Source organism: Heterocephalus glaber, unplaced genomic scaffold, assembly GCF_053883595.1.
Source record: "Heterocephalus glaber isolate CG9 unplaced genomic scaffold, H.glaber_assembly_v1.0 deba00000546, whole genome shotgun sequence".
NCBI lineage: Eukaryota > Metazoa > Chordata > Mammalia > Rodentia > Bathyergidae > Heterocephalus > Heterocephalus glaber.
The window spans coordinates 32,835,074-32,857,202 of NW_028258147.1; the positions used below are offsets into that span (position 1 = coordinate 32,835,074).

Sequence of the window (22,129 nt, forward strand, 5' to 3'; positions counted from 1 at the left end):
TAGTCTGTGAAGCTGCTTCCACTAAATCATTCGCCAAATGTTTCATCGCTGTTAGGCCTGCCTGCTCAATCAGATTACACACTTTAGAACTGAGACTGCCCTTTATTCTGCATCATTATACTCCTGTAGTGCCAAGGCACACTGTAGATAATAGTCACTGATCAAACTAAAATCAATTTATCAGTGAATTATATTTAAAAGTGAATATAAAAGAAAAAGATAATAAGCTCGTTTTGATAGTCAAAAATTTCCACAAGCTCTTAATAAAAAATCTCTCTTCTAACTAGAAATAAGAACAAATATTAAATGATTTAGAAATATATGATGCATCTTTATTAAAAATAGACACAGTTACATTGTATATTCTTAATATGATTCCATAATTTTACTATTATATAAAATGCTTTCCTTGGATTAGAGATGTACAAAAATATAATTTTTTACCTAAAACAGAAACAAGGCAGCAAGCCAATACCTGTGAGGCAAAATTTCATATAAACAAAACGAACAAAAGATTTCCTAGTAAAACAAATTTAAAGGAAAGAAATGGTAAAACACTACCAAATAAAATTCTTTATACCATATCTTTGAGATAACAAAAAAAGATTGCAATATTTAAGTTTGGAATAAAATATTTCCACCTTACAAAGTGTTTTTATTAATAAAATACTTAGAAGAATTTTTTCCAATAAATTTTGTATCACACAGTAACTTAATACGCGTTAACTGTAATGGTGGTGTAAGTGCTCTGAAAATCTGAAAATCCAAGAATAATTTGTCAATAACTACAGACTACCAGATGTGCTATAACTTGCCCGTGAATGGCAATCAACGACAACTAAAATAAAGAAAATGTACATCAACATCGCCCCAGAATTAAATCTGGAACAAAACTACAAATACAGTAATGAATTTAGTAAAGGAAAAAAAAAGCAGAAAAGATCTCGAATGTTATTAGCAGCTAACCAGCCTACTTTCAAGGTTCTATTTTACCTTTCCTATCCTAGTCAATATAATTCCACTTAACAAACAATTTTTTATACCTATTATAAATTTCTCAGACTAGGTCATCTAGGAGCAGAGATGAGTAAAATTCAGCTCCTCGCTCCAATGTCGCTAAAGTGAGAGGGGTCAATGACAATGGCAACGCACAGCAGAGCATGGGAGGTGCGAGCAGAAGCAAGGGCACCAGTCGTGGTGAGTTTGCATCTGGGAAGAGGCAGCATTGAGGGAAGACGGGGGCAGGCAGAATGTCACACTTAAGAAACTGCAGGCAGAGGGCTCCAAACAGAAAACGGAGCAAAAGTAAAAACAGTGTAATGGGAAAGAATACAACAGCCTCAAGCAATAAAGGGTGGCTCCTCAGAAGGCAGAAAGATGCCACGGGCAGTGTCTGCACATCACCAAAAGACAATAAAATGCACCAAGAGAGATTTCTTTAAAATTCTATATACATATTTTATATATAATATATATTCTCTAAATCCTCCACATATATATTTGAACTGTATTTTCCTTTATTAAAAATACACTACCTTTATACATAGCTCTGTATCAGAGGCTACATAAAAATGAAGTTCGATATTTTCCGAACATAATAAACAAAGCAAGATTATTTTGAAAAGTGCTAGACAGTAAAGAAGTCATTCAATATGTTACAGGCTATTTTTCCAGAAGTTATAACAAACCATGAGGTAACATATAATAATACACAGACTATTTTTCTATTTTGATCATCTCTGAGATAAAGCTACATGAATATACACATAAAATGCACATTATAATGTAATTTTATGAAAAATGAAAAATAATCAGAACAGAAATTGAAGTCAACATCTTTGATTTTAGCCAAGCCATTTTTCCTCTCAACATAAAAACAAATGATTTCATGGGAACCAGGGAGTTAGATCTAGAAAATACTTTCTCCCTCAAATGTAATTCTTGTCATACAAAAATTTTCCAGAATATTTATGGTTTCTAAGGAACTAGACTATGACTTTACAAAGCAATTTCCACTTAACAGTCCACCTCTTCAGGGAATTATCAAGTTTAGGAAGGAAAATAAGAGACTACAAATAGAGATTACAAATTGCTTCCAAATTATCCAAAATCCACCATAATTAAAAAATCCAACCACAACTTTAGGACTTACAATTCTATACACATTTATAAATATGAAAAGTTACTTATGACAGCTTAACAGTTCTCTTCACCATTATTAAACTCAGTGTTCTAATTTTCAAAAGTAATTTAACCTACTTTTTAAGCCCACAGAACAGCTTAGAAACTCATAATCCTCAGGGGTAGATTTTTACTCAAAGAGATGAATGTAAAAATCTTTGCTTATCACAAGTCAGGTTTCAAAACTACAAAAAGCAATTTGCAGAATAAATACTAAAACTCTAACTCCCTTTTCTGCACTTAGCTTATCACACCACAGTTTATATTACATACCTGAAAGGCAAAAATCCATTGTGTGTGTCTATGTAAGTGTGAGAGGAGGTGTGTGTGTGTGTGTGTGTGTGTGTGCACGCACACACACTGGAAGGTACCAGTGGGGATTTTTTTTATTATTTTATAATATTATAATTTTTTTTTATTTTTTTGCAGTGCTGGGGATTGAAGCAAGGCCTTTGTGCTGTCCTTCAGACAGGTTCGTACTAAGTCACTAAGCTGCGTAGGCTGAACTAGAACTTGCAATCTTCCTGCCTCATCCTCCCAGTGTTGGGATTACAGATATGCGCCACCACATCCAACTAAATTTTCCTCCTGTAAAGAATAAATTTGGTTTTGTTTTGATTGGGGGGGTTTTTTGTTGCTATTTTTCATCAGTCTAGAAAAAAGAGCTAGTATTTTGTAACAAATTCTAAAAACAGAAGCCACACTCTCGCTAAGTTAACATCACATTTGAGATCTAATTGAAAGGAGAAAATGTTTAGCCACAAATATCTATACAGAGTTGAAACAAAGAAAAAAAGTTTTCAATATTCAATCAGTATTATTAAAGTCATAAATCACTAAACAGAAATAGGTTTGATCTGTTTCTAAATGAAATAAAATTCAAAATCTATTCCAAGATCACAGATACCCTAAAACTATGTACCACATAAGTTTATAATGAATTGCTAGATGTCTGATTATGTGGGTAAATGCCACGTTTTCTTAAAATCCCACTAGAACGATCCCAGGCTCCTAGGGCAGAGAAGCTCAGCGGGTCCCAGAACCCGGAAAGAAGCTCCCCCGCTGCCATCCCAGGCTCCTAGAGCAGAGAAGGTGAGCTGGTCCCAGCACCTGGAAGGAAGCTCCCCACCTCCATCCCAGGCTCCTAAAGCAGAGAAGCTCAGCCGGTCCCAGCACCCGGAAGGAAGCTCCCCCGCTGCCATCCCAAGCTGCTAGGACAGAGAAGGTGAGCAGCGTGGGTGCCAGAAGCCCCCCCACCCCGTGGAAATGAGAAGACACATAAACAAGCCTCGAAAACAGACTTCCAGATCATCTACAGCAACCCCAAAGGGAAATGAGATGGAACACTCTGATACTCAACCACCTGGACTCTCTGAACTGACAACAAAAGAGGATCGGGGAAAAATGAAATCAGAAATAATTACTCAGATAACAGCAAAGATTTTGCTCATGGTGCAAGACATGATTAATAAATCTAGAGAGGACACAGATAAAAAAATAGAGGAGCTGAGGAACACAATGGAATCCCAACATAGGAAACAAATGGATTCCATAAAACAGATGCAAACAGCTTTCCAAGAGATTAAAAACTCCATGGAAAGTCTGCACAGCAGAATGAACCAATGTGTGGATAGAATTTCAGGTATAGAAGAAAAGATTGTAATTAGTGACCAGGAAAAGAAAAATTGCTTTAAAATTGTAAAGGAACACGAGAAATCAATCCAGCAGCTGCTAGATGATGCAAAGAAGAATAACATAAGACTGATTGGAGTCAATGAACAAACAGGAGAGAGTGCAGATGACATAAAAAAAACTGTTCACAGAAGTGATGGTAGAAAACTTCCCAAGGAGGGGAAAAGAACTTGACATACAGATAAGTGAGGCATATAGGACTCCAGCTAGCCTTAATCAAAAAATATCTACACATAGGCATATAATAGCTAGGATTCCAGAAATCCAACAGAAGAACAAAATTCTACAAGCAGTGAGAGAAAAGAAACAAATCACATACAAAGGAAAGCCCATCAGAATCACAGCAGACTGACTTCTCAATGCAAACCCTCAAGGCAAGAAGAGCTTGGAGTGATGTACTTCAAGCCCTAAAGGAAAACAGCCTCCAACCCAGATTGATGTACCCTGTAAAACTATCTTTCAAAATTGATGGAGAAATAAGATACTTTCATGATAAAGAGCACCTCAGGAACTTCATGAATACCAAACTGGCACTCCAAAAAATTTTAGACAATACCCTAGGAAAAGACAATGAGGATCACAACCCCAGGAAACCCAGCAGAATGAATCCACTGGGCATGACAAATTAAATGCAAAGGGGGAGAATCCAACAAAAAGAAAAAGTCATAACAAGGCTTTTAAAACTTTTAACTTCATCTCCCTAATGAGTGTATAATTCAATCTTATTATTGTAATGATTAGTATTTTTCTGATTCTAGAGTTGCACACCATTCCTTGTGCTATACTGGTTATTTATTTTCTTCTTATGTCTACTTTTTAATTGGGTTGTCTATTAATGAGCTCTAAGAATTCTTTACATATTCTGCTCATACGTTATATGCATTGGAAATATGGTCTGTTTAAGGACTACTTTTCATTTTAATGATGTCATTTAAAGTTCTAAATTTTGATGGAATCTCATTTATCAATTTTTTTCTTTTATAGATCATCGTTTTTGTATCCTAGGTAGTTCTTGCCTACCCTGAATTCATAAACATTTTCCCTTATAATTTCTTCTTAAAGTTTTATACTTTTAGGCTTTCTTATTTCATAGATCCCTTCAAGTTATTTTCATGTATGGAAATAAAGGGTTGAGGTTAATTTTTTTATATACAGATACCAGGTGTTCTAGTGCCATTTGCTGAAAACACTATCTATTCCTTGGCTCTTGAATTGAGTTTATATTCTATAAAATGCTAATGTTAAATAATCTTTCAAAACTCAGTAGACCATATATGTGTGGTTCTATTTCTAGATTCTGTTTTATTGAAATGATCTATATGTCTTTCCTTACACCAACAGTGCCTTGATTACTGTAGCTTTAGAAGAAGTCTTGAAAGTAGGTACTAAACGTCTTCCAACACTGTTTTTGTTTTTGTTTTTAACTTTTCTAGGTCCTTTGTACTCCTACATAACTTTTAAATTTCAATATCCAATTCTTCATTTATAGCAAGTATACACAGACCTGAATTTTTATATGTACCTTGTGTATTCTAATCGTGCTAAATTCAAGTACAAGTTCTAGGGGCTCCTAGAGATTTCTTAGTATTTTCTCTGTAGGTGATCATTTCATCGACATATAAAGATTTTGCTTCTACCTTGCCAATCCTATCCTAGTTATGTCATTTTATTGCCAGACTATTTTGGTGGGGACTAGGTTTCAAAGTTTAATGGACAGATAAAGAGTAAGCATATCTGCCCTTGTTCCCCACCTTAAGGAGAAAGCATTGTATCTTCTCCATTCATATAAGGCATTCTCGCTGCAAGTATGGAGTACATGTCTTTAATCTGTTGAGAAGGTTCTGTTCTACTTCTAGTCTCCTGAGAGCTTTTACCATGAACAGCTGTAGAATTTGGTCCAACACTTTTTCTCCAACTAGTGACAGGATCATATGGCTTTTGCCTTTCCTCTGTTAAAATGATGACTTTTGGGGGTGGATCTTCCAATGCTGAACCAACACTGCCATCCCTATAACAAAACCACTTTCTACATACTGCCAGATCTGACTTCTAATACTTTGTTTTGTTAAACAAATTTCTATCTATGTTCATACTTTTTTCTTCTATTATCTTTATCCAGTTTTAGGATTAGCACAATGTTGAGTTCCTAAAATGAGGGGAGAAGTGTTCCTTTTTTCTGCTTTAATTGTTTGATATAATTTATCAGTTAAAATGTTTATAAGCCTGCTGTTGTCATATAGGTAGGTTTTCAAGCTAGGAATATACTTTCTTTAATAGGTGCTATTCAAATTTTATATTTCCTGCAGAGTTAGTTTCATTAATTTGTCTTCCAAGGTACTTCTTAGAAGTTGTCAAATTTTTTTCAAAAAAGATTTTTGTAATATGCTTTCTATATCCTTTTAAATTCTGTAAAATCTGTGGCAATGTCTCCTAGATCTTGATATTGTAATTTTAAAAATGTATAACTGATAACTGTGTAACAGGAAGAAAAGCTCTAAAAGAGCAGGGGAATTGGGAGGGGTGGGGGAAGGGAAAAAGGGAAAGGAAAAAATATGAGAAGAGGAAAAAAATGGAAACAAGGTCTTTGCAAATAGAGAAGGGTGGAGCGGGTGAAGGGAGGGCAAAGGAAGGGGAAAAAAAATAAGAACCAAGAGACTCATGTAATGGTACAAGATCCCAATGATGAATGTAACTGTATTTTATAACTAAAATGTACCAATAAAGTTAATGGGGAAAAAAAATTAAAAAAATAAAAGGTTAAAAAAAAAAATCCCACTAGAACAACAATAATGATCCATCAAAGGTAATTGGATCGTCAGGTTCCATGTGTTTTCAATAAAACATAGCTATAAAGTAGACCCTGTTTTTCTTCAGGCTTTCAATGCCATCTAGTGGAATATTGGTGAGGTTACAATTTGAAAAGAGGTTTCAGCAAAATGACAGAAAATTTTTATAAAAGGTATGGCATTATGGCATTATTTTAACCCAGACTCACACCATACTTGTGATTTTAAAAATGTATTTTATCACTTTTTACACAAAAAACACACATCATGAATAATATAATAAAAACTGTATTCACAGAAATTTACTGAGTTGGTACGAATGGAAAATTACAAAACCACACAGCATAAATTTCATATTTGATACTTTACCGTATATATTTTTATTTATTTATTTATTTATTTATTTATTTAATTTTATAGTTAAAAATACCAACATAAGTCTAGGACTTTTGTTTTTAACAAGTATTTTCCTAAATTAGGTACTATGAAAAGGAAAACACTGATGAAAGTAACTCGAGATATCAAATTCTTTTCTTTTCTTTTCTTTTCTTTTCTTTTTGAGACAGGGTCTCACTCTGTAGTTCAGGCTGGTCTTGAACTCACTATGTAACCCAACTCTCGGTAATCCTCCTGCCTCAGCTTCCCAAGTGCTAGGATTAGAGGTATGTGTCACCGCGGCCCACAGAGATATGAAATTCTTTTTAAAGCTGTCTTTAAAACTTTTCAACTTTTTGAACCACCTTAAGCTATCTGCCACATCCCTATGCATTTGGAGGCCAACACTAGAGAAAAGACATATCGCAAATTGAGATATGGAGAAAAAAGCCCAGTGTAATCCATTTTTTCTCTTAGGTGAAAACATTACACCTTCCTGAAAGAGAAAAGACATCATAATGCCTCAACCCTAGTGGTTTTCAGACTCCTTTACTGCCACATCAAACAAATGTCCCTTTTAAAATGTCCCTCAAATTGAACCCCTCTCCATGTCCTGTGCCTCACATTCTTTCCTTCTCAATCAGCATCGATGGGATTATGCTCCTCCACAATGGTCCACTTTTGTCTCCCTCCCATGGGCGGAGATAGGGAGAGTCTTGTACCTCTCTGTACCTTCACTAAATATTTAACTTCCTGGCTCCATAAATGTTTGCCACATGGAATGGATATGCTATGAAAGAGGGTTGAGAGTCTCCTAGAAGCCACCAGCATAATAAACATAATTTTAAGGCCAGGTGTTGTGGCACACGCCTTTAATCCCAGCACTGAGAGTTCAAGGCCAGCCTGAACTACATGGCAAGTTCTTGTCTTAAAAAAAAAAAACAGAAAAAGAAAATTTAGTAATGGTTAAAATAACACAGATAGTGAGCCTTAAGTATCAAACAAAACTAAATAATTTTTCAATTCCCTAATTAGTCTCCCATGATAGCAGCTATAGAAGATGCCTGTCCTAAATGATACATAGTCCTAAAATGAAAGTTATTGTCCCAATCACTAAAGTTAACAAAATCCAATTATAAGCCTCAATGCTAAGCCTCTCCAATACAGAAACCAATAGACACATTTTCTTAAAAATTGCTCCATACATTCTTTTCCAAAGAATGTATATTTCTTACATTTTACTTCTCTTTCAAACATTACAATATAGAAAGCATAAAATATCAGAGTTAAAAGGGTTCTAAAATACCACAGTCCAACCATATCTTCTCACAGACAAGGAAAGTGAGGTATAAAGCAATTTCAATTAACCTTCCTTCCGCGTGCTGAATGTCCAAGTCAAGTAGGTCTCTTGATTGATTCCAGTACCTTTTCCACACATCTCTGGAAACTGAGATCTCTACTCAGTGTGTGATTTTAGGCTTCTTTTCACAGATGCTAAGAAGTAAATTAAATCCATTTATCTTATTTCACAGAAGTACTTTAATCTGTAGAAAACATCCTGCACAAACTCCGAGAATGTTATACAGTATAACAGAAGTGTTACAGAGGAGGCAAGTACCCAATAAATATTTGTGGAATGGATAAAGTACAAAAACAAAAACAAGTCAGGCTAATCCCAGCACTCAGGAGGCTGAGGCAGGACTGCTGCAAGAACAAGGCCAGCCTGGGCTACATAGTAAGACTTTATCCCCAAAAAACAAAACAAACAAACAAAAAAAAAAACATAAAATTTTTCTACAATAGTTCCTATTATTTCCTGTTTCTCCACTCCTGTGATCATGTTTCCACTTTCTACTTTTCTATACTATTTCATTCACCAAAATTCCAAATTCCTCGTACATGGATTAGCACTTGACTTACATTTCCTCTTATAACTAGACACAATGTCATCTTGTCTATAAAAACGCAGAAATTGTTCCAGATGATTTCTAAGATTTCTTCCTCCTTAGTATTTTCACAGCTCTCAAAACAAAATAAACAATACCTTCTGTTTTATCAAATATACCTACATGCCCTTTGTTGGTTCCTCTTCACTATATTCCTTTTCCTAGTGACCTGAGAACCACAAGAAATTTGCCACTATTAGACCATTTTTAACCTAAACCAACAGCCATTTCATATGATTCATCCTATATTCCTCCTACTTATCCTTTGTACTAAAGCCTTTCAAGTCACACATTTCACACATAACCAGGTAATCTCTTCCTTCAAAACACGAAAATCTCAATATTTCAGTTCTTTGTTCCAATTTAGAGAGACACTATAACAAAACAAAAGGCAAAAAAAGGGAAAAAACCCAGACCCATTCATGAAGAGCAGGGGTGACTTTTTTTTAATAGTCTACCCATATACTCATGAGCAAGATGGTGCTGCCAAATGAAATTAATATTTAAGTTTCTCCAGACAAGCATTTAACTACTGAAAGCTTGCAATGGTGCATGCCTGTAATTCCAGCACTGAGGGAAGCTGAGGTAGTAGAATGGCAAGTTCAAATCCTACCTGGGCAACTTAGCAAGATACAGTCTCAAAATAAAAACAAAACCAAAAAGGGCTGAGGACATAGTTCAGTGGAGAGGGCTTTGGTTTTGATCCCAAGCACCACACACACAAAATAATTAAAAATTAAATACTGACTTAAATAGCACAAATTATTAAGTTCAAAAAATACCTACAAAGAAAAATCAACGATTAGCTTGCTTTTTAAACCTAGTAATATGTAGGGGCATCTTTCATGCAAGATATATTACTAAACTTAAAACCCAAACTTTAAAATAATTTCTAGAGCATTACACTATTTTATTAAAAAGAGGGGAGGCTGCACTCATTCACTACTTCATGTTCAATAATCTCGGCTTCACAGTTAATCTCATCACCCAGTTTGCTTTGCAGTATTGGGTATAATCTGCAAATCACCTTGTTCACGATCTGCCTTCCCCCAACTGAATATAAATAAGTAAGCTCCCTGACAACAGGGCAGTTCTGGCTTTTGAAAAGGATGGTTGTCTTTTTACCGCTTTACTACCAGTCGTTAATCTAGCACAAAATAGATGCTAGTAGTAAGTGAAGATCAGTTTTTGAAATGAAATCAAATTTCAGGCCATCAAAAACTAGCTACACATTCATTTTAAAACAACTCTATAAAATAAATCACTTATACAGGATCAATATCTAGAAGAACTCAAAAAATCCCCCCAAAACAAATGGCCCAATCAATAGGGAAATGCAAATAAAAACAACTCTTGAGATTCACCTTACCCCAGTCAGAATGGCTAATATCAGGAACACAAAAAACAACAAATCCTGGAAAAGGTATGAAGGAAAAGGAACCCTTCTCCATTGTTGGTAGGAATGTAAACTAGTACAACCGCTATGGAAATCAGTATGGTGATTCCTCAAAAGTAAACTAAAAATGGAAATTCCATTTAACTCACCTATACTTCTCCTGGGTATATTCCTCAAAGAGTTAGAGACATCGGATTATAATGATATCTGTATACCCATGTTTACAGCAGCATAATTCACAATAGCTAAGATGTCCATCAACAGAAGAATGGATGAAGAAAATATCACGTTTCTCACACACACACACACACACACACACACACACACTATGGAATATTATTCAGCCATAAAGAAGAATGAAATCATGTCATTTGCAGGAAAGTAGATGGATCTTTAGAACATAATGTTAAGTGAAATAAGTCAGACTCAGAAAGTGAAATATCACATGGTTTCTCTTATATGAGAAACGAAAAACATAATAAGGGAAGGATCATAGGAAACAAGGAGGCAGGCATTTTGGGGATGGGGAAGGGGGAGGAGAGAACAGTGAAGGGGGAAATCAAAGGAATCAAAGGGATCAAAAATGATCGAAATATGACATATATATATATAAAAGTAAATAAAAGTGGTAACTGTTTTACAAAAAATAAATACCTAAAATACATGTATATGATCTAAACATAAAGTCATATTAAGTTGTGAAAAACATACTCAGCATTAAAGTTATTCCATGATCCACTGTAAAGGGAACATCTAAACATGAGTCCTCCTCATGGCCAGACTCAGTACTAACTGCAGCTCCCCCCAACACAGCAAACTCGCTCTGCAGACCACAGCCCTGCCACTCTCCGGCCTGAGCAAGTCTTAGGTTTCCAGAGCCATCCAGAAAGAAGGCACCGCACTGCTTGCCTTCTAGCACTTGCGAAGCCCCTCAGGGTCTCTCAGAGTAAGGCTGCATGTAACTCACAAAGTGGTATTAGGCATTTCGTTATCACGTATTGCATAATCTAAGTCACTTAGCTTACTGGTGTGTGCCAAAGACCAATGTCCCAGACTTACTCTTTACCTGAACCGTTTTGTATTTGCTGACCTTTTGATCCTAGACTCTACCTAGGGCCAGTTATCTCAAAAGTACACCACCCTGGTCCAGACGGGGTTAGCAGCAGAAAGTTCATAAGGAGACTGCAACGAGATCGTCAAAACTCCACTGCCTGCAAGTACTGGAACAGTATCAAGGCTCAAGGTTTAAAGATAACAAAAAGTTCTTATACATACATTAATGTATTTTTAAATATGCTCACTCATCCATTTGACATTGCTTCTGAAACATAATGTAATCTAACTCAAGGCATGTTCACAATGCAAGATAATATTTTTGCATAAGTCAAGTAAAGAGATCTGTTTAGGATACGTGGTTATCCTTTATTTTCTAATCAATTCATATCAAATAATTTTTAATAACATTATATAAAACTACTATTCAAAGATGTCTCTTTAAGTTTTCATCTGAACCACTTCATGCAAATGGATTGGCTAGAATTTTATTGTATTTAAACAATAAATTTGGGTCTCACCTAACAAAAAGCCTAGAAATAAATTTGAAATTTACTTTTAGGGAGGAAGATGCCTCAGTGAAATGGGAAATCATCCTACTAAGCAGCTGGCGCTATGGTATAAGGAGAAGCTTTAGATTGCTGAGCAAGAGAAACAATCCCCGTGTATTAAGATGCCAGACACGGTCCAGGGATTTAGCTCAGTGCGCCGTGCCTGCCTGGCAAGCACACAGTCCTGAGTTCGATTCCCGGTACAAAAAAAAAGAAATAGATGTCAGACACACCAGACGAAGAGTACTTTCAAATATGATCCTCAAATTAAAAACGCTAAGAGGAGATACTCAGAAGTGCCAGCTTTTATCTGTGGTGGGGCCGTTAACACCACAGCACAGAGTACCAACTCTGAGACACCGCAGGGACTAAGCAATGGCTAATCCTCCTGCAGGAAGCCCACTAGCCTTTAGGGAGCACACATGAAAGTTGTGAACTGAGAAGTTCACAGAGGTAATAGAGATTGAACTTTGAGATATACACAATTTATGATAAATTGTTTTAGCTGCTTATTCAGAAATCTGCCCAAAACAAAAATATAATGAACGATAATCTCTGGCTCAGAATTTTACAGTATAAAAAGTCACAGTAAGTTATTTTGCCTATTTCTCCAACTTGCAGGAGATCAATTAATAAATATAAATTAATACATACATCTATATATATGCTTTCAGGGTAAGAACTGGATATAATAAACTCTAAATTTACCAAATTTTACAGTTTCTGCCTTACTACAATGAATCATGCTGCATCTGAATGAGCAATGGAAGCAGAAAGCAAGCCCTACACCTATCATATGACAACATTCACACAGCTCATCACACCAACCATGTGCCTATGGGACAGAAGAGTCTGTGAATCAATTGTTATCCCGAGAAAATGAGATTTTCTTAAGAAAATAAGAAGCCGTGCTCACACCCTAGGTCAGTACCTTTCCAGGGACCCGGGGATTCTCAAGGGCACCAAACTCGCTGAGGCTCTCCGGAGGGCTCTTCAGACCCTAAAAAAATAAGAAGACATTTTAAGATAATTAAAATAATACAATCACTTAGATAAAGAGAATTTTAACTGTGCTGAAGAACTGTAAAAGGATAAAACGTAACTAATGAAACAGAAATGAGCATTTTAAAAATAGAAATTTTCCTGCTTCAAATTATAGACAGAATATATATTCTAAAAGCAATCGTGACTTAATACATGTGGTACTAATATAAAATCAACTAAGAATGAACTTTTAGTATTTTAACATGGTACCATCACAACTAAGGGAACAAATATAACAACTCTCATTTTAAAACAGCCAAAAGAAACAGATTATATTACAAAGCATGTTCTATAAAAGAAAAGTACTTATCTATTAATAATTAGCAAATTCTCCTGGAAAATGGTCCAAGCAATAGTATTCCAATTCACAAATATACTAAGCAACTGAAACAAGGATTTTTAAAAAATGACAACTTCTTAATACAAATACAATTCTCTCATTTTCCTTGATTGCCACTAATGCATTCAATTTGTGCTACCTAAATTAAGATTTAAATCCCACATCTAACTGTTTTCTACCTGTTCTTTTTTAGCTCTTTGGTACCTTGTACTTTCTGTACGCATATCAGCAGAAGAATCGTGAAGGCCTTGTGTGTGTGTGTTTTTAAAAGAAGCTATACAAATACTGTACATTTCTCTTTGTCTTCCAGATCTTAAGGCCAAGGAAAGGAAAAGACCAGGCATTATTTGTCTGTATTGCCCAGTGGCTGGCAAAGTTTTGGGAACAGAATAAACATTAAAGAAATGAGTAAACTATTGGGTAGAAGTCCTTTGTCAGGCTCTAGTCTCCAACTAAATAGCACACTGCTCCCATAGGAACATGTAACTGATTGAACAATGAAGTTTCCAGGAATGCTTGCTGGTGATAAATAAATAAATAAATAAATAAATAAATAAATAAATAAATGGCCTACTGTGGTCTAACATGCCACAACAAGGGTTGAAGAATGGCATCTGTTACTAGTCTTGAGCTGCTTGATCTTCCTTGTCTTTCTTAACAACAGTCATCATGAGGGCACAACATCAAACTGATAAGAAGTCAAGGCTGGATTAGGTAACTAAACTTCTATGTACATTATATATGCACTGTATACAAACATACACATGAATATACACATATACATACTAGAAAGTAAAATTTTATAATTTGATCCATAGCCATGGCCACTACTAAAATATCCTCTTAAAAGTTTAACAATTCTGTTTTTTAAACAAATAATTCTTAAAGTATGACTTGTATAACTACCAGCAATCCTTGGAGGAATATAACATGTCTAATTTTCTCTTTCTCCAGAGCTATTCAATTAAAAAATCAGTACCTACAATGTAAATGTGACATATTCCAATACTAGAAAAAGGCATTACCTCCAAATTAGTCACCACGTGCAACTATTCAATATGAATATGAGACAATTTTCTGGCAAATGGACAGAATAACAGTAATAAAAATTGGAAACTGTATATGGCAGGAGGCAGTAGAGTGCAGAAATCCTGGGCATGGGCTCTGTAAGGAACACCTGGCCTTACATCCTGACTCTCTCACTGTGGTCTTGAACAACCTACCTATCCTATCTGTGCATTATATCCCACTTATGGTGATAATGCTTAGGTTGTTATGAGGAATAAAAGTCATATCTGAGGAGCCAAAATGGTATCTGGTACATTGCAAGCATTTTTAAGTATTACCCATTATTCTTAAAGTTATTATGCTGACAAGAGAAATGTTATCAAAACAGGAATTAAGAAGAATTATTTAAATGTCTCCAAGCACATTTGACAATCAACTCTACTTCAGGATTACAGAATTTCATCTCTTTAATTCACAGTTTTATAAGTTCCTACTAACAAATATAAAGTCATTTTATGTAATATTTCTCTAAATCACAAAGTCATGATTATAACTGTGAACTCTGCCTTTATTAAACTGAAATTTTCATTTTAGTCATTTCATTTTTTTTATTTGATTTTTATTTTGATAATATCACCAGCTTAATTTTATACAAAATTCAGTCTAAGTACCAATTTGCTCAAGTCAGATTAACACTCCAAACTACTTCAGTTATAACTACATGAATCCTCATTTTCTATTTATGAGAAGAGCTATCTCCTACCAGGGTCAAAAGGAGCATCTGCAATGATTTTTGTTTCCTTTTCTTTTTAGTAAAGCTCGAAGAGTGTTTAAAATCAGTATCCAATCTCTCTCGCTATATTTTCTTGAATGCCTCAATCAGCACCCCCACTAGACGGAAAGTGCTATTGTCAAGTTACCACCAATCCCTAATCTGCTCAGTCCCAAAAGTTTATTTTTACTCTCACCTTACCTGGTCAATCTGCAGCTTCTTATGCTCCTAGTCACCCCTCCTTTTAAATTCTTTAGTTGGCTTCTAGGACCCATTCTTCTTGGCTGTTCCCTTTATCAAACATTCATTCAATAATTATTTATTGAGCTCCTGCTATATGCCAGGTGTCATCTGGGATGCAGGGAGCATTGGTTGCTTCCTTTCATTATTCATTATTCTTTTCATTATTCTTCCTTACCTTACTGGATAGTCCTTCTTACTCTTAAAAGAATTCACCTCTTCTCCCTGATTTTTTAACAATGAATTCTCAAACTTCAACCTTGGACTCTTCACATACCCACTCTGTTGATGATAACTTTTTTTTTTTTTTTGCTATCAATACCCTTATAATTCAAGTTTTATCTGTACACTGAATTTTTTCCAAAAACTTCAGTCTATTTGGCTCCCTACTGTATTTCTCCACTTAAATATCTAATAGGCTTTTGAATTAATAATTCTAAAAACTATCTTCCCTCAGTATGCTCCTCCCTCAGTTTTATCCACAATGCAGACACAAACCCTCATGCCAATATGCAGCAATTCTATTCTCCCCATTATGGAGGCCATATCATTTGGAGTTATCTATTCCTGATGCTTCTCTTTTCCTCCCAGCCCAAATCCAATCCATCAGGAATCTTGAATTCTATATTTATGATATATCCACAACCCAAGCTCTACTCAACCTTTCTACCAGTGGATAAGGCCCATGTCCTTTCTCACTTAGATTACTGCAGCAAGTGTCTTGCTGGTCTCCCTGTTTTGTTTTGTTTTGTTGTTTTATTAAGTTTATTGATATACTTTAGGTATACAATATAATGGCATTCATCACTGGAGATTTGTACCTTTACATAATATATCTTGATTCTTATTTTTCTCCACTCCCCTACCCTCCTGTCAAACCCTCCACTCCTCCCTACTTACAAAAACTTTGTTTCCATTTTTTCCTTTTCTCATATTTATTCCATTCTCCTCTTTCCTTTCCCCTACCTCTCCCACTTCCCCCTACCTCTCCCACTTCCCCCTCCCCTTGGATCTTTTCTTCCTATCTCACATTACCTATTATACATTTTAGTCCTTATTTACACTTTCAGTTTCTCATACCAGAGAAACTATTCAGTATTTATACATGTGTTCTATTTACTTCACTTAAGAGTATCGCCTCAATGTGCATCCATTTAGTTATAAATGTCTTTAATTTCTCATTCTTTATGGCTGAGTAGTACTCCATTTTATTTTAAAAAACACACACATACATTTTCTTTATCCAGTCTCCAGTTGATGGGCAATTGGGCTGTTTCCAAGCTTTAGCTATTACAAACTGTGCCGCTATGAACATGGGTGCAATATATCACTGTGGTATGATTCTTTTAATTCTTTGGGGAAGATCCCCAGCAGGGGAATAGCGGGGTCAAATGGGACCTCTAGTCCTAGTCCTAGTTCTGTTTTTGCACTTTTTCCTTCTTCAGTCTATTCTTAAAACATGGGCAAGAATGGTCTTTTTGAAGTTTTAGGTCAGATTACAACACAACACTCCTCTGCTTACCATTTAACTCAAAATCCATGGCCTTGCTATAACCTACAAGGTTCTACATGATCCTTCCTCCTTACCTCATCCCTCACTACTTTCCTCCTCACCCACTTTACTCCACCTATACTGGTCTCTCGCTGTTCCTCAAATATGCTCCTGCCTCAGGACCTCTGCATTTGCTTACCCTTCCACTGATTCCCACATGGTTTCCTTCCTCAACTTCCTTCCAGTCTTTTTTATTATCTTCTCAGTAAGGCCTTCCATGACTACCCTATCTGAAATTACAAACAGTTCATAATTGCCAACAATTTCCAGACTCCCTACTCTCTTTTCCTCTAATGCATTTATCACCACCTCAGCCTTAACATTTGTCTATTTTATTCACTGTTGCATCGCACAAACTTAGAACAGTGCCTGGCACAAAGGGCTCCATTCAATTTCTTGTATGAAGTGAAAGCACAGAGGACAGCAAATGAAGAAGATCTCATCTAAATAAAGAGGACTAACAAAGCCCTCTCTCCCTCTCACTCTTTGCAAAAAAGATCTTAGAACAGCCAAAATGCCAAAAACAAACTCTTTAATTTCATATCTCTTATCGCTTCTCGGTCTTTTGGCTAAGATCAAGTGTAATTTCATATCTCTCCACATTAACTAAACATAGAGTACATTGTTCGTGTAACAATCAACTTTGTGAAAATCAAGCCATAAAAATAATAAAAATAATTAGGATGACTTTAAAATTTTGCATAAAACTAGTTTTACTTCACTTTTTACATAGTATGGTTCCATCTGTTTGTATACATTGTTGAGATTTTTCCATTCCAATTAAACACAGATTCAATTCAATTCATATTCAATAAGCAACTAACTGAAGCTTAAGAATTACATTCTCAGCACAATTTCATTACATTTGGGAGACAAATATTATCACTGGTATCAGGAATTTTGTATTTTTTCTCTTCTACTCAATTTTGCAATGGAAGATTCATAAGCAATAAACCAACCAAAGCTATTGTATAACTAAGGCAATGCTGACAGCAAACGGGAGAGCACAAACTTAGCTGATGAAGATTAGTCCAAATTCTGCAGTCAAAGGCAACTGATTAATGATATAACGTACAAAAGTGTGTATTGTTTTAAAAGTCGAATAGATACTAAAATCAGCATGAAATTATCTACTGCTTGAATTAGCAACAGCCTGCTTCCCACCAATGTAGCTAATGTGATGGTCTCTACGACCAAGTATTTCCTTGACTATGCCTATGAACTTAAAGTTTGTTTATGACATCAATTTACATCACATGATATTCACTATCAGGCTAACCCCATGAGAAACACATTATAGTTCCTATTTTAAAGGTGTGAAAGCAGATGCTTAAAAAGGTGAGGTGATCCCCAGTACCAAAAAAAAAAGTGAGGTAACTTGCCCACAGTCACACAGCAACCGCAAGAAGAAGCAGGATCCAAATTCATTCTCAAGTAAGAAGTAATAAGAAACACAGCACCAATACACAAAAAAATATGAATGACTGCTAAATATTACTACCCACTTACTTAAATCTTTTTATTATGTACAGAACTTTTAATTATATTTTCATAACACCAACAATATAATTGTCAAAATCAAAATAATCATGCAGAGATCATTTGTTATATTGTCCATCATAATCACTTAACCTGTTCAAATATCTGTACAATTCTGAATTCTCAAATAAACAAAAATTTAATTTAGAACGTGTTTTCTTTAAGCAAAAAAAAAAAAATCCCAACTGAACCTTTCACTAAGGGATTATTGCCCATATTCTCCCAACTCTCAAAATCACAAAGATTTAAGATTTTAAGATAAACTATGTCTCATTCTTATTACCGAACTCTTACTTTAAAAGTTCTTATTAAATAGCATCCAAAAAACTGAAATACCTAGGAATCATCCTAACAAAAGAAATCAAAGACCTCTTCTCTGAAAACTATGGCACTCTGAAAAGAGAGATTGAAGATGATATCAGAAAATGGACAGACATCCCCTGCTCCTGGGTAGGAAGGATTAATAGAGTGAAAATGGCCATACTTCCAAAACTGTTATATAGATTTAATGCAATTCCAACTGAGATCCCAGCAGCATACTTCATAGACCTCGAGAAAACAATCCAAAAATTCATTTGGAGCAAGAAGAGACCCAGAATAGCAAAAGCAATTCTAGGTAACAGAGACATGGCAGGGGGTATCACAATCCCCAAACTGCAACTATACTACAAAGCTACTGTGATAAAAACAGCATGGTACTGGCAAAGAAACAGACCTGAGGACCAGTGGAACAGATTAGAAGATGCAGAAACAATGCCAGACACACTCAGCCATCTCATCTTTGACAAAGGAGCCAAACACCCTCACTGGAGGAAAGATAGCCTCTTTAATAAATGGTGCTGGAAAAATTGGGCTTCAACTTGCCAAAGATTCAAACCAGACCTATATCTCTCACCATGCACTAAACTAAAATCAAAATGGATTAAAGATCTAAATATTAAAATAGAAACTCTGAACCAGTTGGAACAGAGGTTAGGTAGAACCCTTGAAGACATCGGTGTAGGAAAAGATTTTATGAACAAAACCTCAGTTGCCCGTGAACTAGAACAAACAATCAACAAGTGGGATCTCTTCTTATTAAAAAGCTTCTGCATAGCAAGAGAAAACACCAGCAGTGTGAAGAGACAACCCACCATGTGGGAAAAAATTTTCACCTGCTGTTCCTCAGACAAAGTTCTACTATTTCGAATCTATAAAGAACTTAAAAAGATCAGACCTCCCAAATTTAAAGACCCAATCCAAAAATGGGCATCTGAAATGAACAGACATTTCTCACACAAAGAAGTAGAAATAGCAAACAAATACATGAAAAAATGTTCAACATCACTGGTCATTCGAGAGATGCAAATGAAAACAATGCTGAGATTCCACTTCATTCCAGAAAGAATGGCTGCTATCATGAAATCAACCAATAACAAATGCTGGCGGGGCTGTGGGGAAAGAGGAACCCTGCTCCACTGCTGGTGGGAGTGTAGACTGGTGCAACCAGTGTGGAAATCAGTATGGAGATACCTCAAAGAACTAGGACTGGAAGTCCCATTTGACCCCGCTATTCCACTGCTGGGGATCTTCCCCCCAAAATTAAAAGAATCATACCACAGTGATATATGTGCACCCATGTTCACAGCAGCACAGTTTGTAACAGCTAAAACTTGGAAACAGCCCAAATGCCCATCACCTGGAGACTGGATAAAGAAAATGTGGTTTTTTATAAAATGGAGTACTACTCAGCCATAAAAAATGAGAAATTAGAGACATTTATAGCTAAGTGGATGCACATTGAGGTGATACTCTTAAGTGAAATAAATAGGACACACATGTGTAAATACCAAATAGTTTCTCTGGTGTGAGAAACTGAAAGTGTAAATAAGGACTAAATGTATAATAGGTAATGTGAAATAGGAAGAAAAGGGGCAAAGGGGAAGGAAGTGGGAGGGCTAGGGGAAAGGATAGAAGGGAATGGGATTAATATGAGAAAAGGGAAAAATAGGAACAAAATCTTTGTAAATCGGGAGGACTGGAGGGGTTGAAGGGAGGGCTGGGCAAGGGTGAAAAATAAGAACCAAGAGAGATTATGTAAAGGTGCAAATTTCCAATGATGAATGTCATTATATTATATACCTAAAATGTACCAATGATTAGAATGAATAATCAATAATGTAAAATAGGAAGAAAAGGTCCAAAGAGGTAGGGGTAGTGGGAGGGGCAGGGGAAAGGAAAGAAGGGAAAGGAAAAATGATGAGAACTGGAAAAAATGGAAATAAAGTCTTTGTAAATAGGGAAGGGTGGAGGGCGTGAAGGGAGGGCTAGGAATGGGGAAAAAAATAAGAACCAAGATGCATCATGTAAAGGTACAACTCCCAATGAGAAATATAATTGTGTTGTATACCTACAATGTACCAATAAAATAATTTCATACAAAAAAAAGTTCTTATTAAAGAAGTATTGTTCTGGCCCAAAAGATCATTATTTTTCCATGACAAGGACAATATTTTTAAAGTAGCATTTCTAATAGAATTGTGAAATAAGGTGCACAAAAAGTAATTATTATTCTCATTTTCACATTCAGAAACAAAGCTACAAGGTTTGGAAATTTGCCCAAAATCACAACATTGCAAATTTTGTCCTGTATCACCCTCTTTAAAAAAATTTTTTTCCCCACTCTTTTCAGGTTATCTCTATCGTACAGACCCCTCTCTTCCCAGGTCATCTCCTCACAAAGGACAGCCAGCCAGGATGCGGGGGATCCTGCGAGACAGCTCGGGCTGTCCTGGAAAGCTGGCAAAAAGGATAAGAGGGAAGACAAAGATAGTCTGACTCCCTTCTTGACCTTGTCTGAAGGAACGGCTATAGGACGGTGCTACCCACCAGATCAGGGATTCCACTTAGGCAGCTCAAGTGAGTTTACCAGGGGCCCCTGACACCCGCCACCACCTATAACTTAAGTCTCCGCTGGCAACCGCCCAGGCAAAGAACATCTCGGGTCCTCTCCCAGCCTGTAAGATAAAGGCCTTTGCTTCAGGCAGGAGGACTTACCTGTCGGGTCATGAGAGATTTAATTTTTTGCATGTCGAAATCGTGAGGCTATTACACGACCGCAAGGAGGTAACAAATGACACCGAACGAGCAAGCAGCCGGCCCTAACACAGGGCAGCCATAGTAGGTGGTCACGTGATGTCGCCACCCGGTCAGCCTGCCTTTCCCTGGGCATGCTGGGAGCTGTAGTCTTCCTGTGGCCGCTGGCGGTAGCAATGAGAGAAGGAGGCAGCCCAGGAACTACATTTCCCAGAAAACAAAGCGGCGAGTGTTTCAATTAACCCTACAAATCTTACCGAAAGTGCTCCTTCGCTGGGGCCGAAACCAAAGTGCTGGATAACCAAGCATTGAGCTAAGCAACAAATACTGAAAGACAAAAACCAAACTCCTGGTCTAGAGGGGCGGGGCGGCAGAACTTGAGACTTAGACAAAAGTGGACGACTTCTAGAAAGGGCACTCCCCACGAAGTGACCTAAAAAGTTGGCACTCGCAAGGTGGCTCTGGGTTTGACCTGAGGAAAGGCGAGGTCCAGGTTGCCCGGGAGGGAGCAGGCCAGGATAGACTGTTCTCCCTTGGTCTTGGCATCCCTGCAAAAGCCCTAAAACGAAAGGATTTTGG

At 36.3% G+C, this 22,129-nt stretch overlaps 1 protein-coding gene across 1 annotated transcript in view; it reads right to left on the bottom strand.

Moving 5' to 3' along the window:
- Vps50 (VPS50 subunit of EARP/GARPII complex) overlaps positions 1-21,667 on the bottom strand; it is a 128,483-nt gene extending 106,816 nt beyond the window's left edge. Inside the window, exons 1-2 of the mRNA XM_004862683.3 lie at positions 21,512-21,667; positions 12,912-12,980 (exon numbers count right to left, since the gene is read on the bottom strand). Of these exons, the coding sequence (XP_004862740.2) occupies positions 12,912-12,980; positions 21,512-21,544 (102 nt within the window). The 5' untranslated portion in view covers positions 21,545-21,667. The remainder of the gene's footprint in view (positions 1-12,911; positions 12,981-21,511) is intronic.
- Between the last annotated feature and the right edge of the window lie 462 nt (positions 21,668-22,129).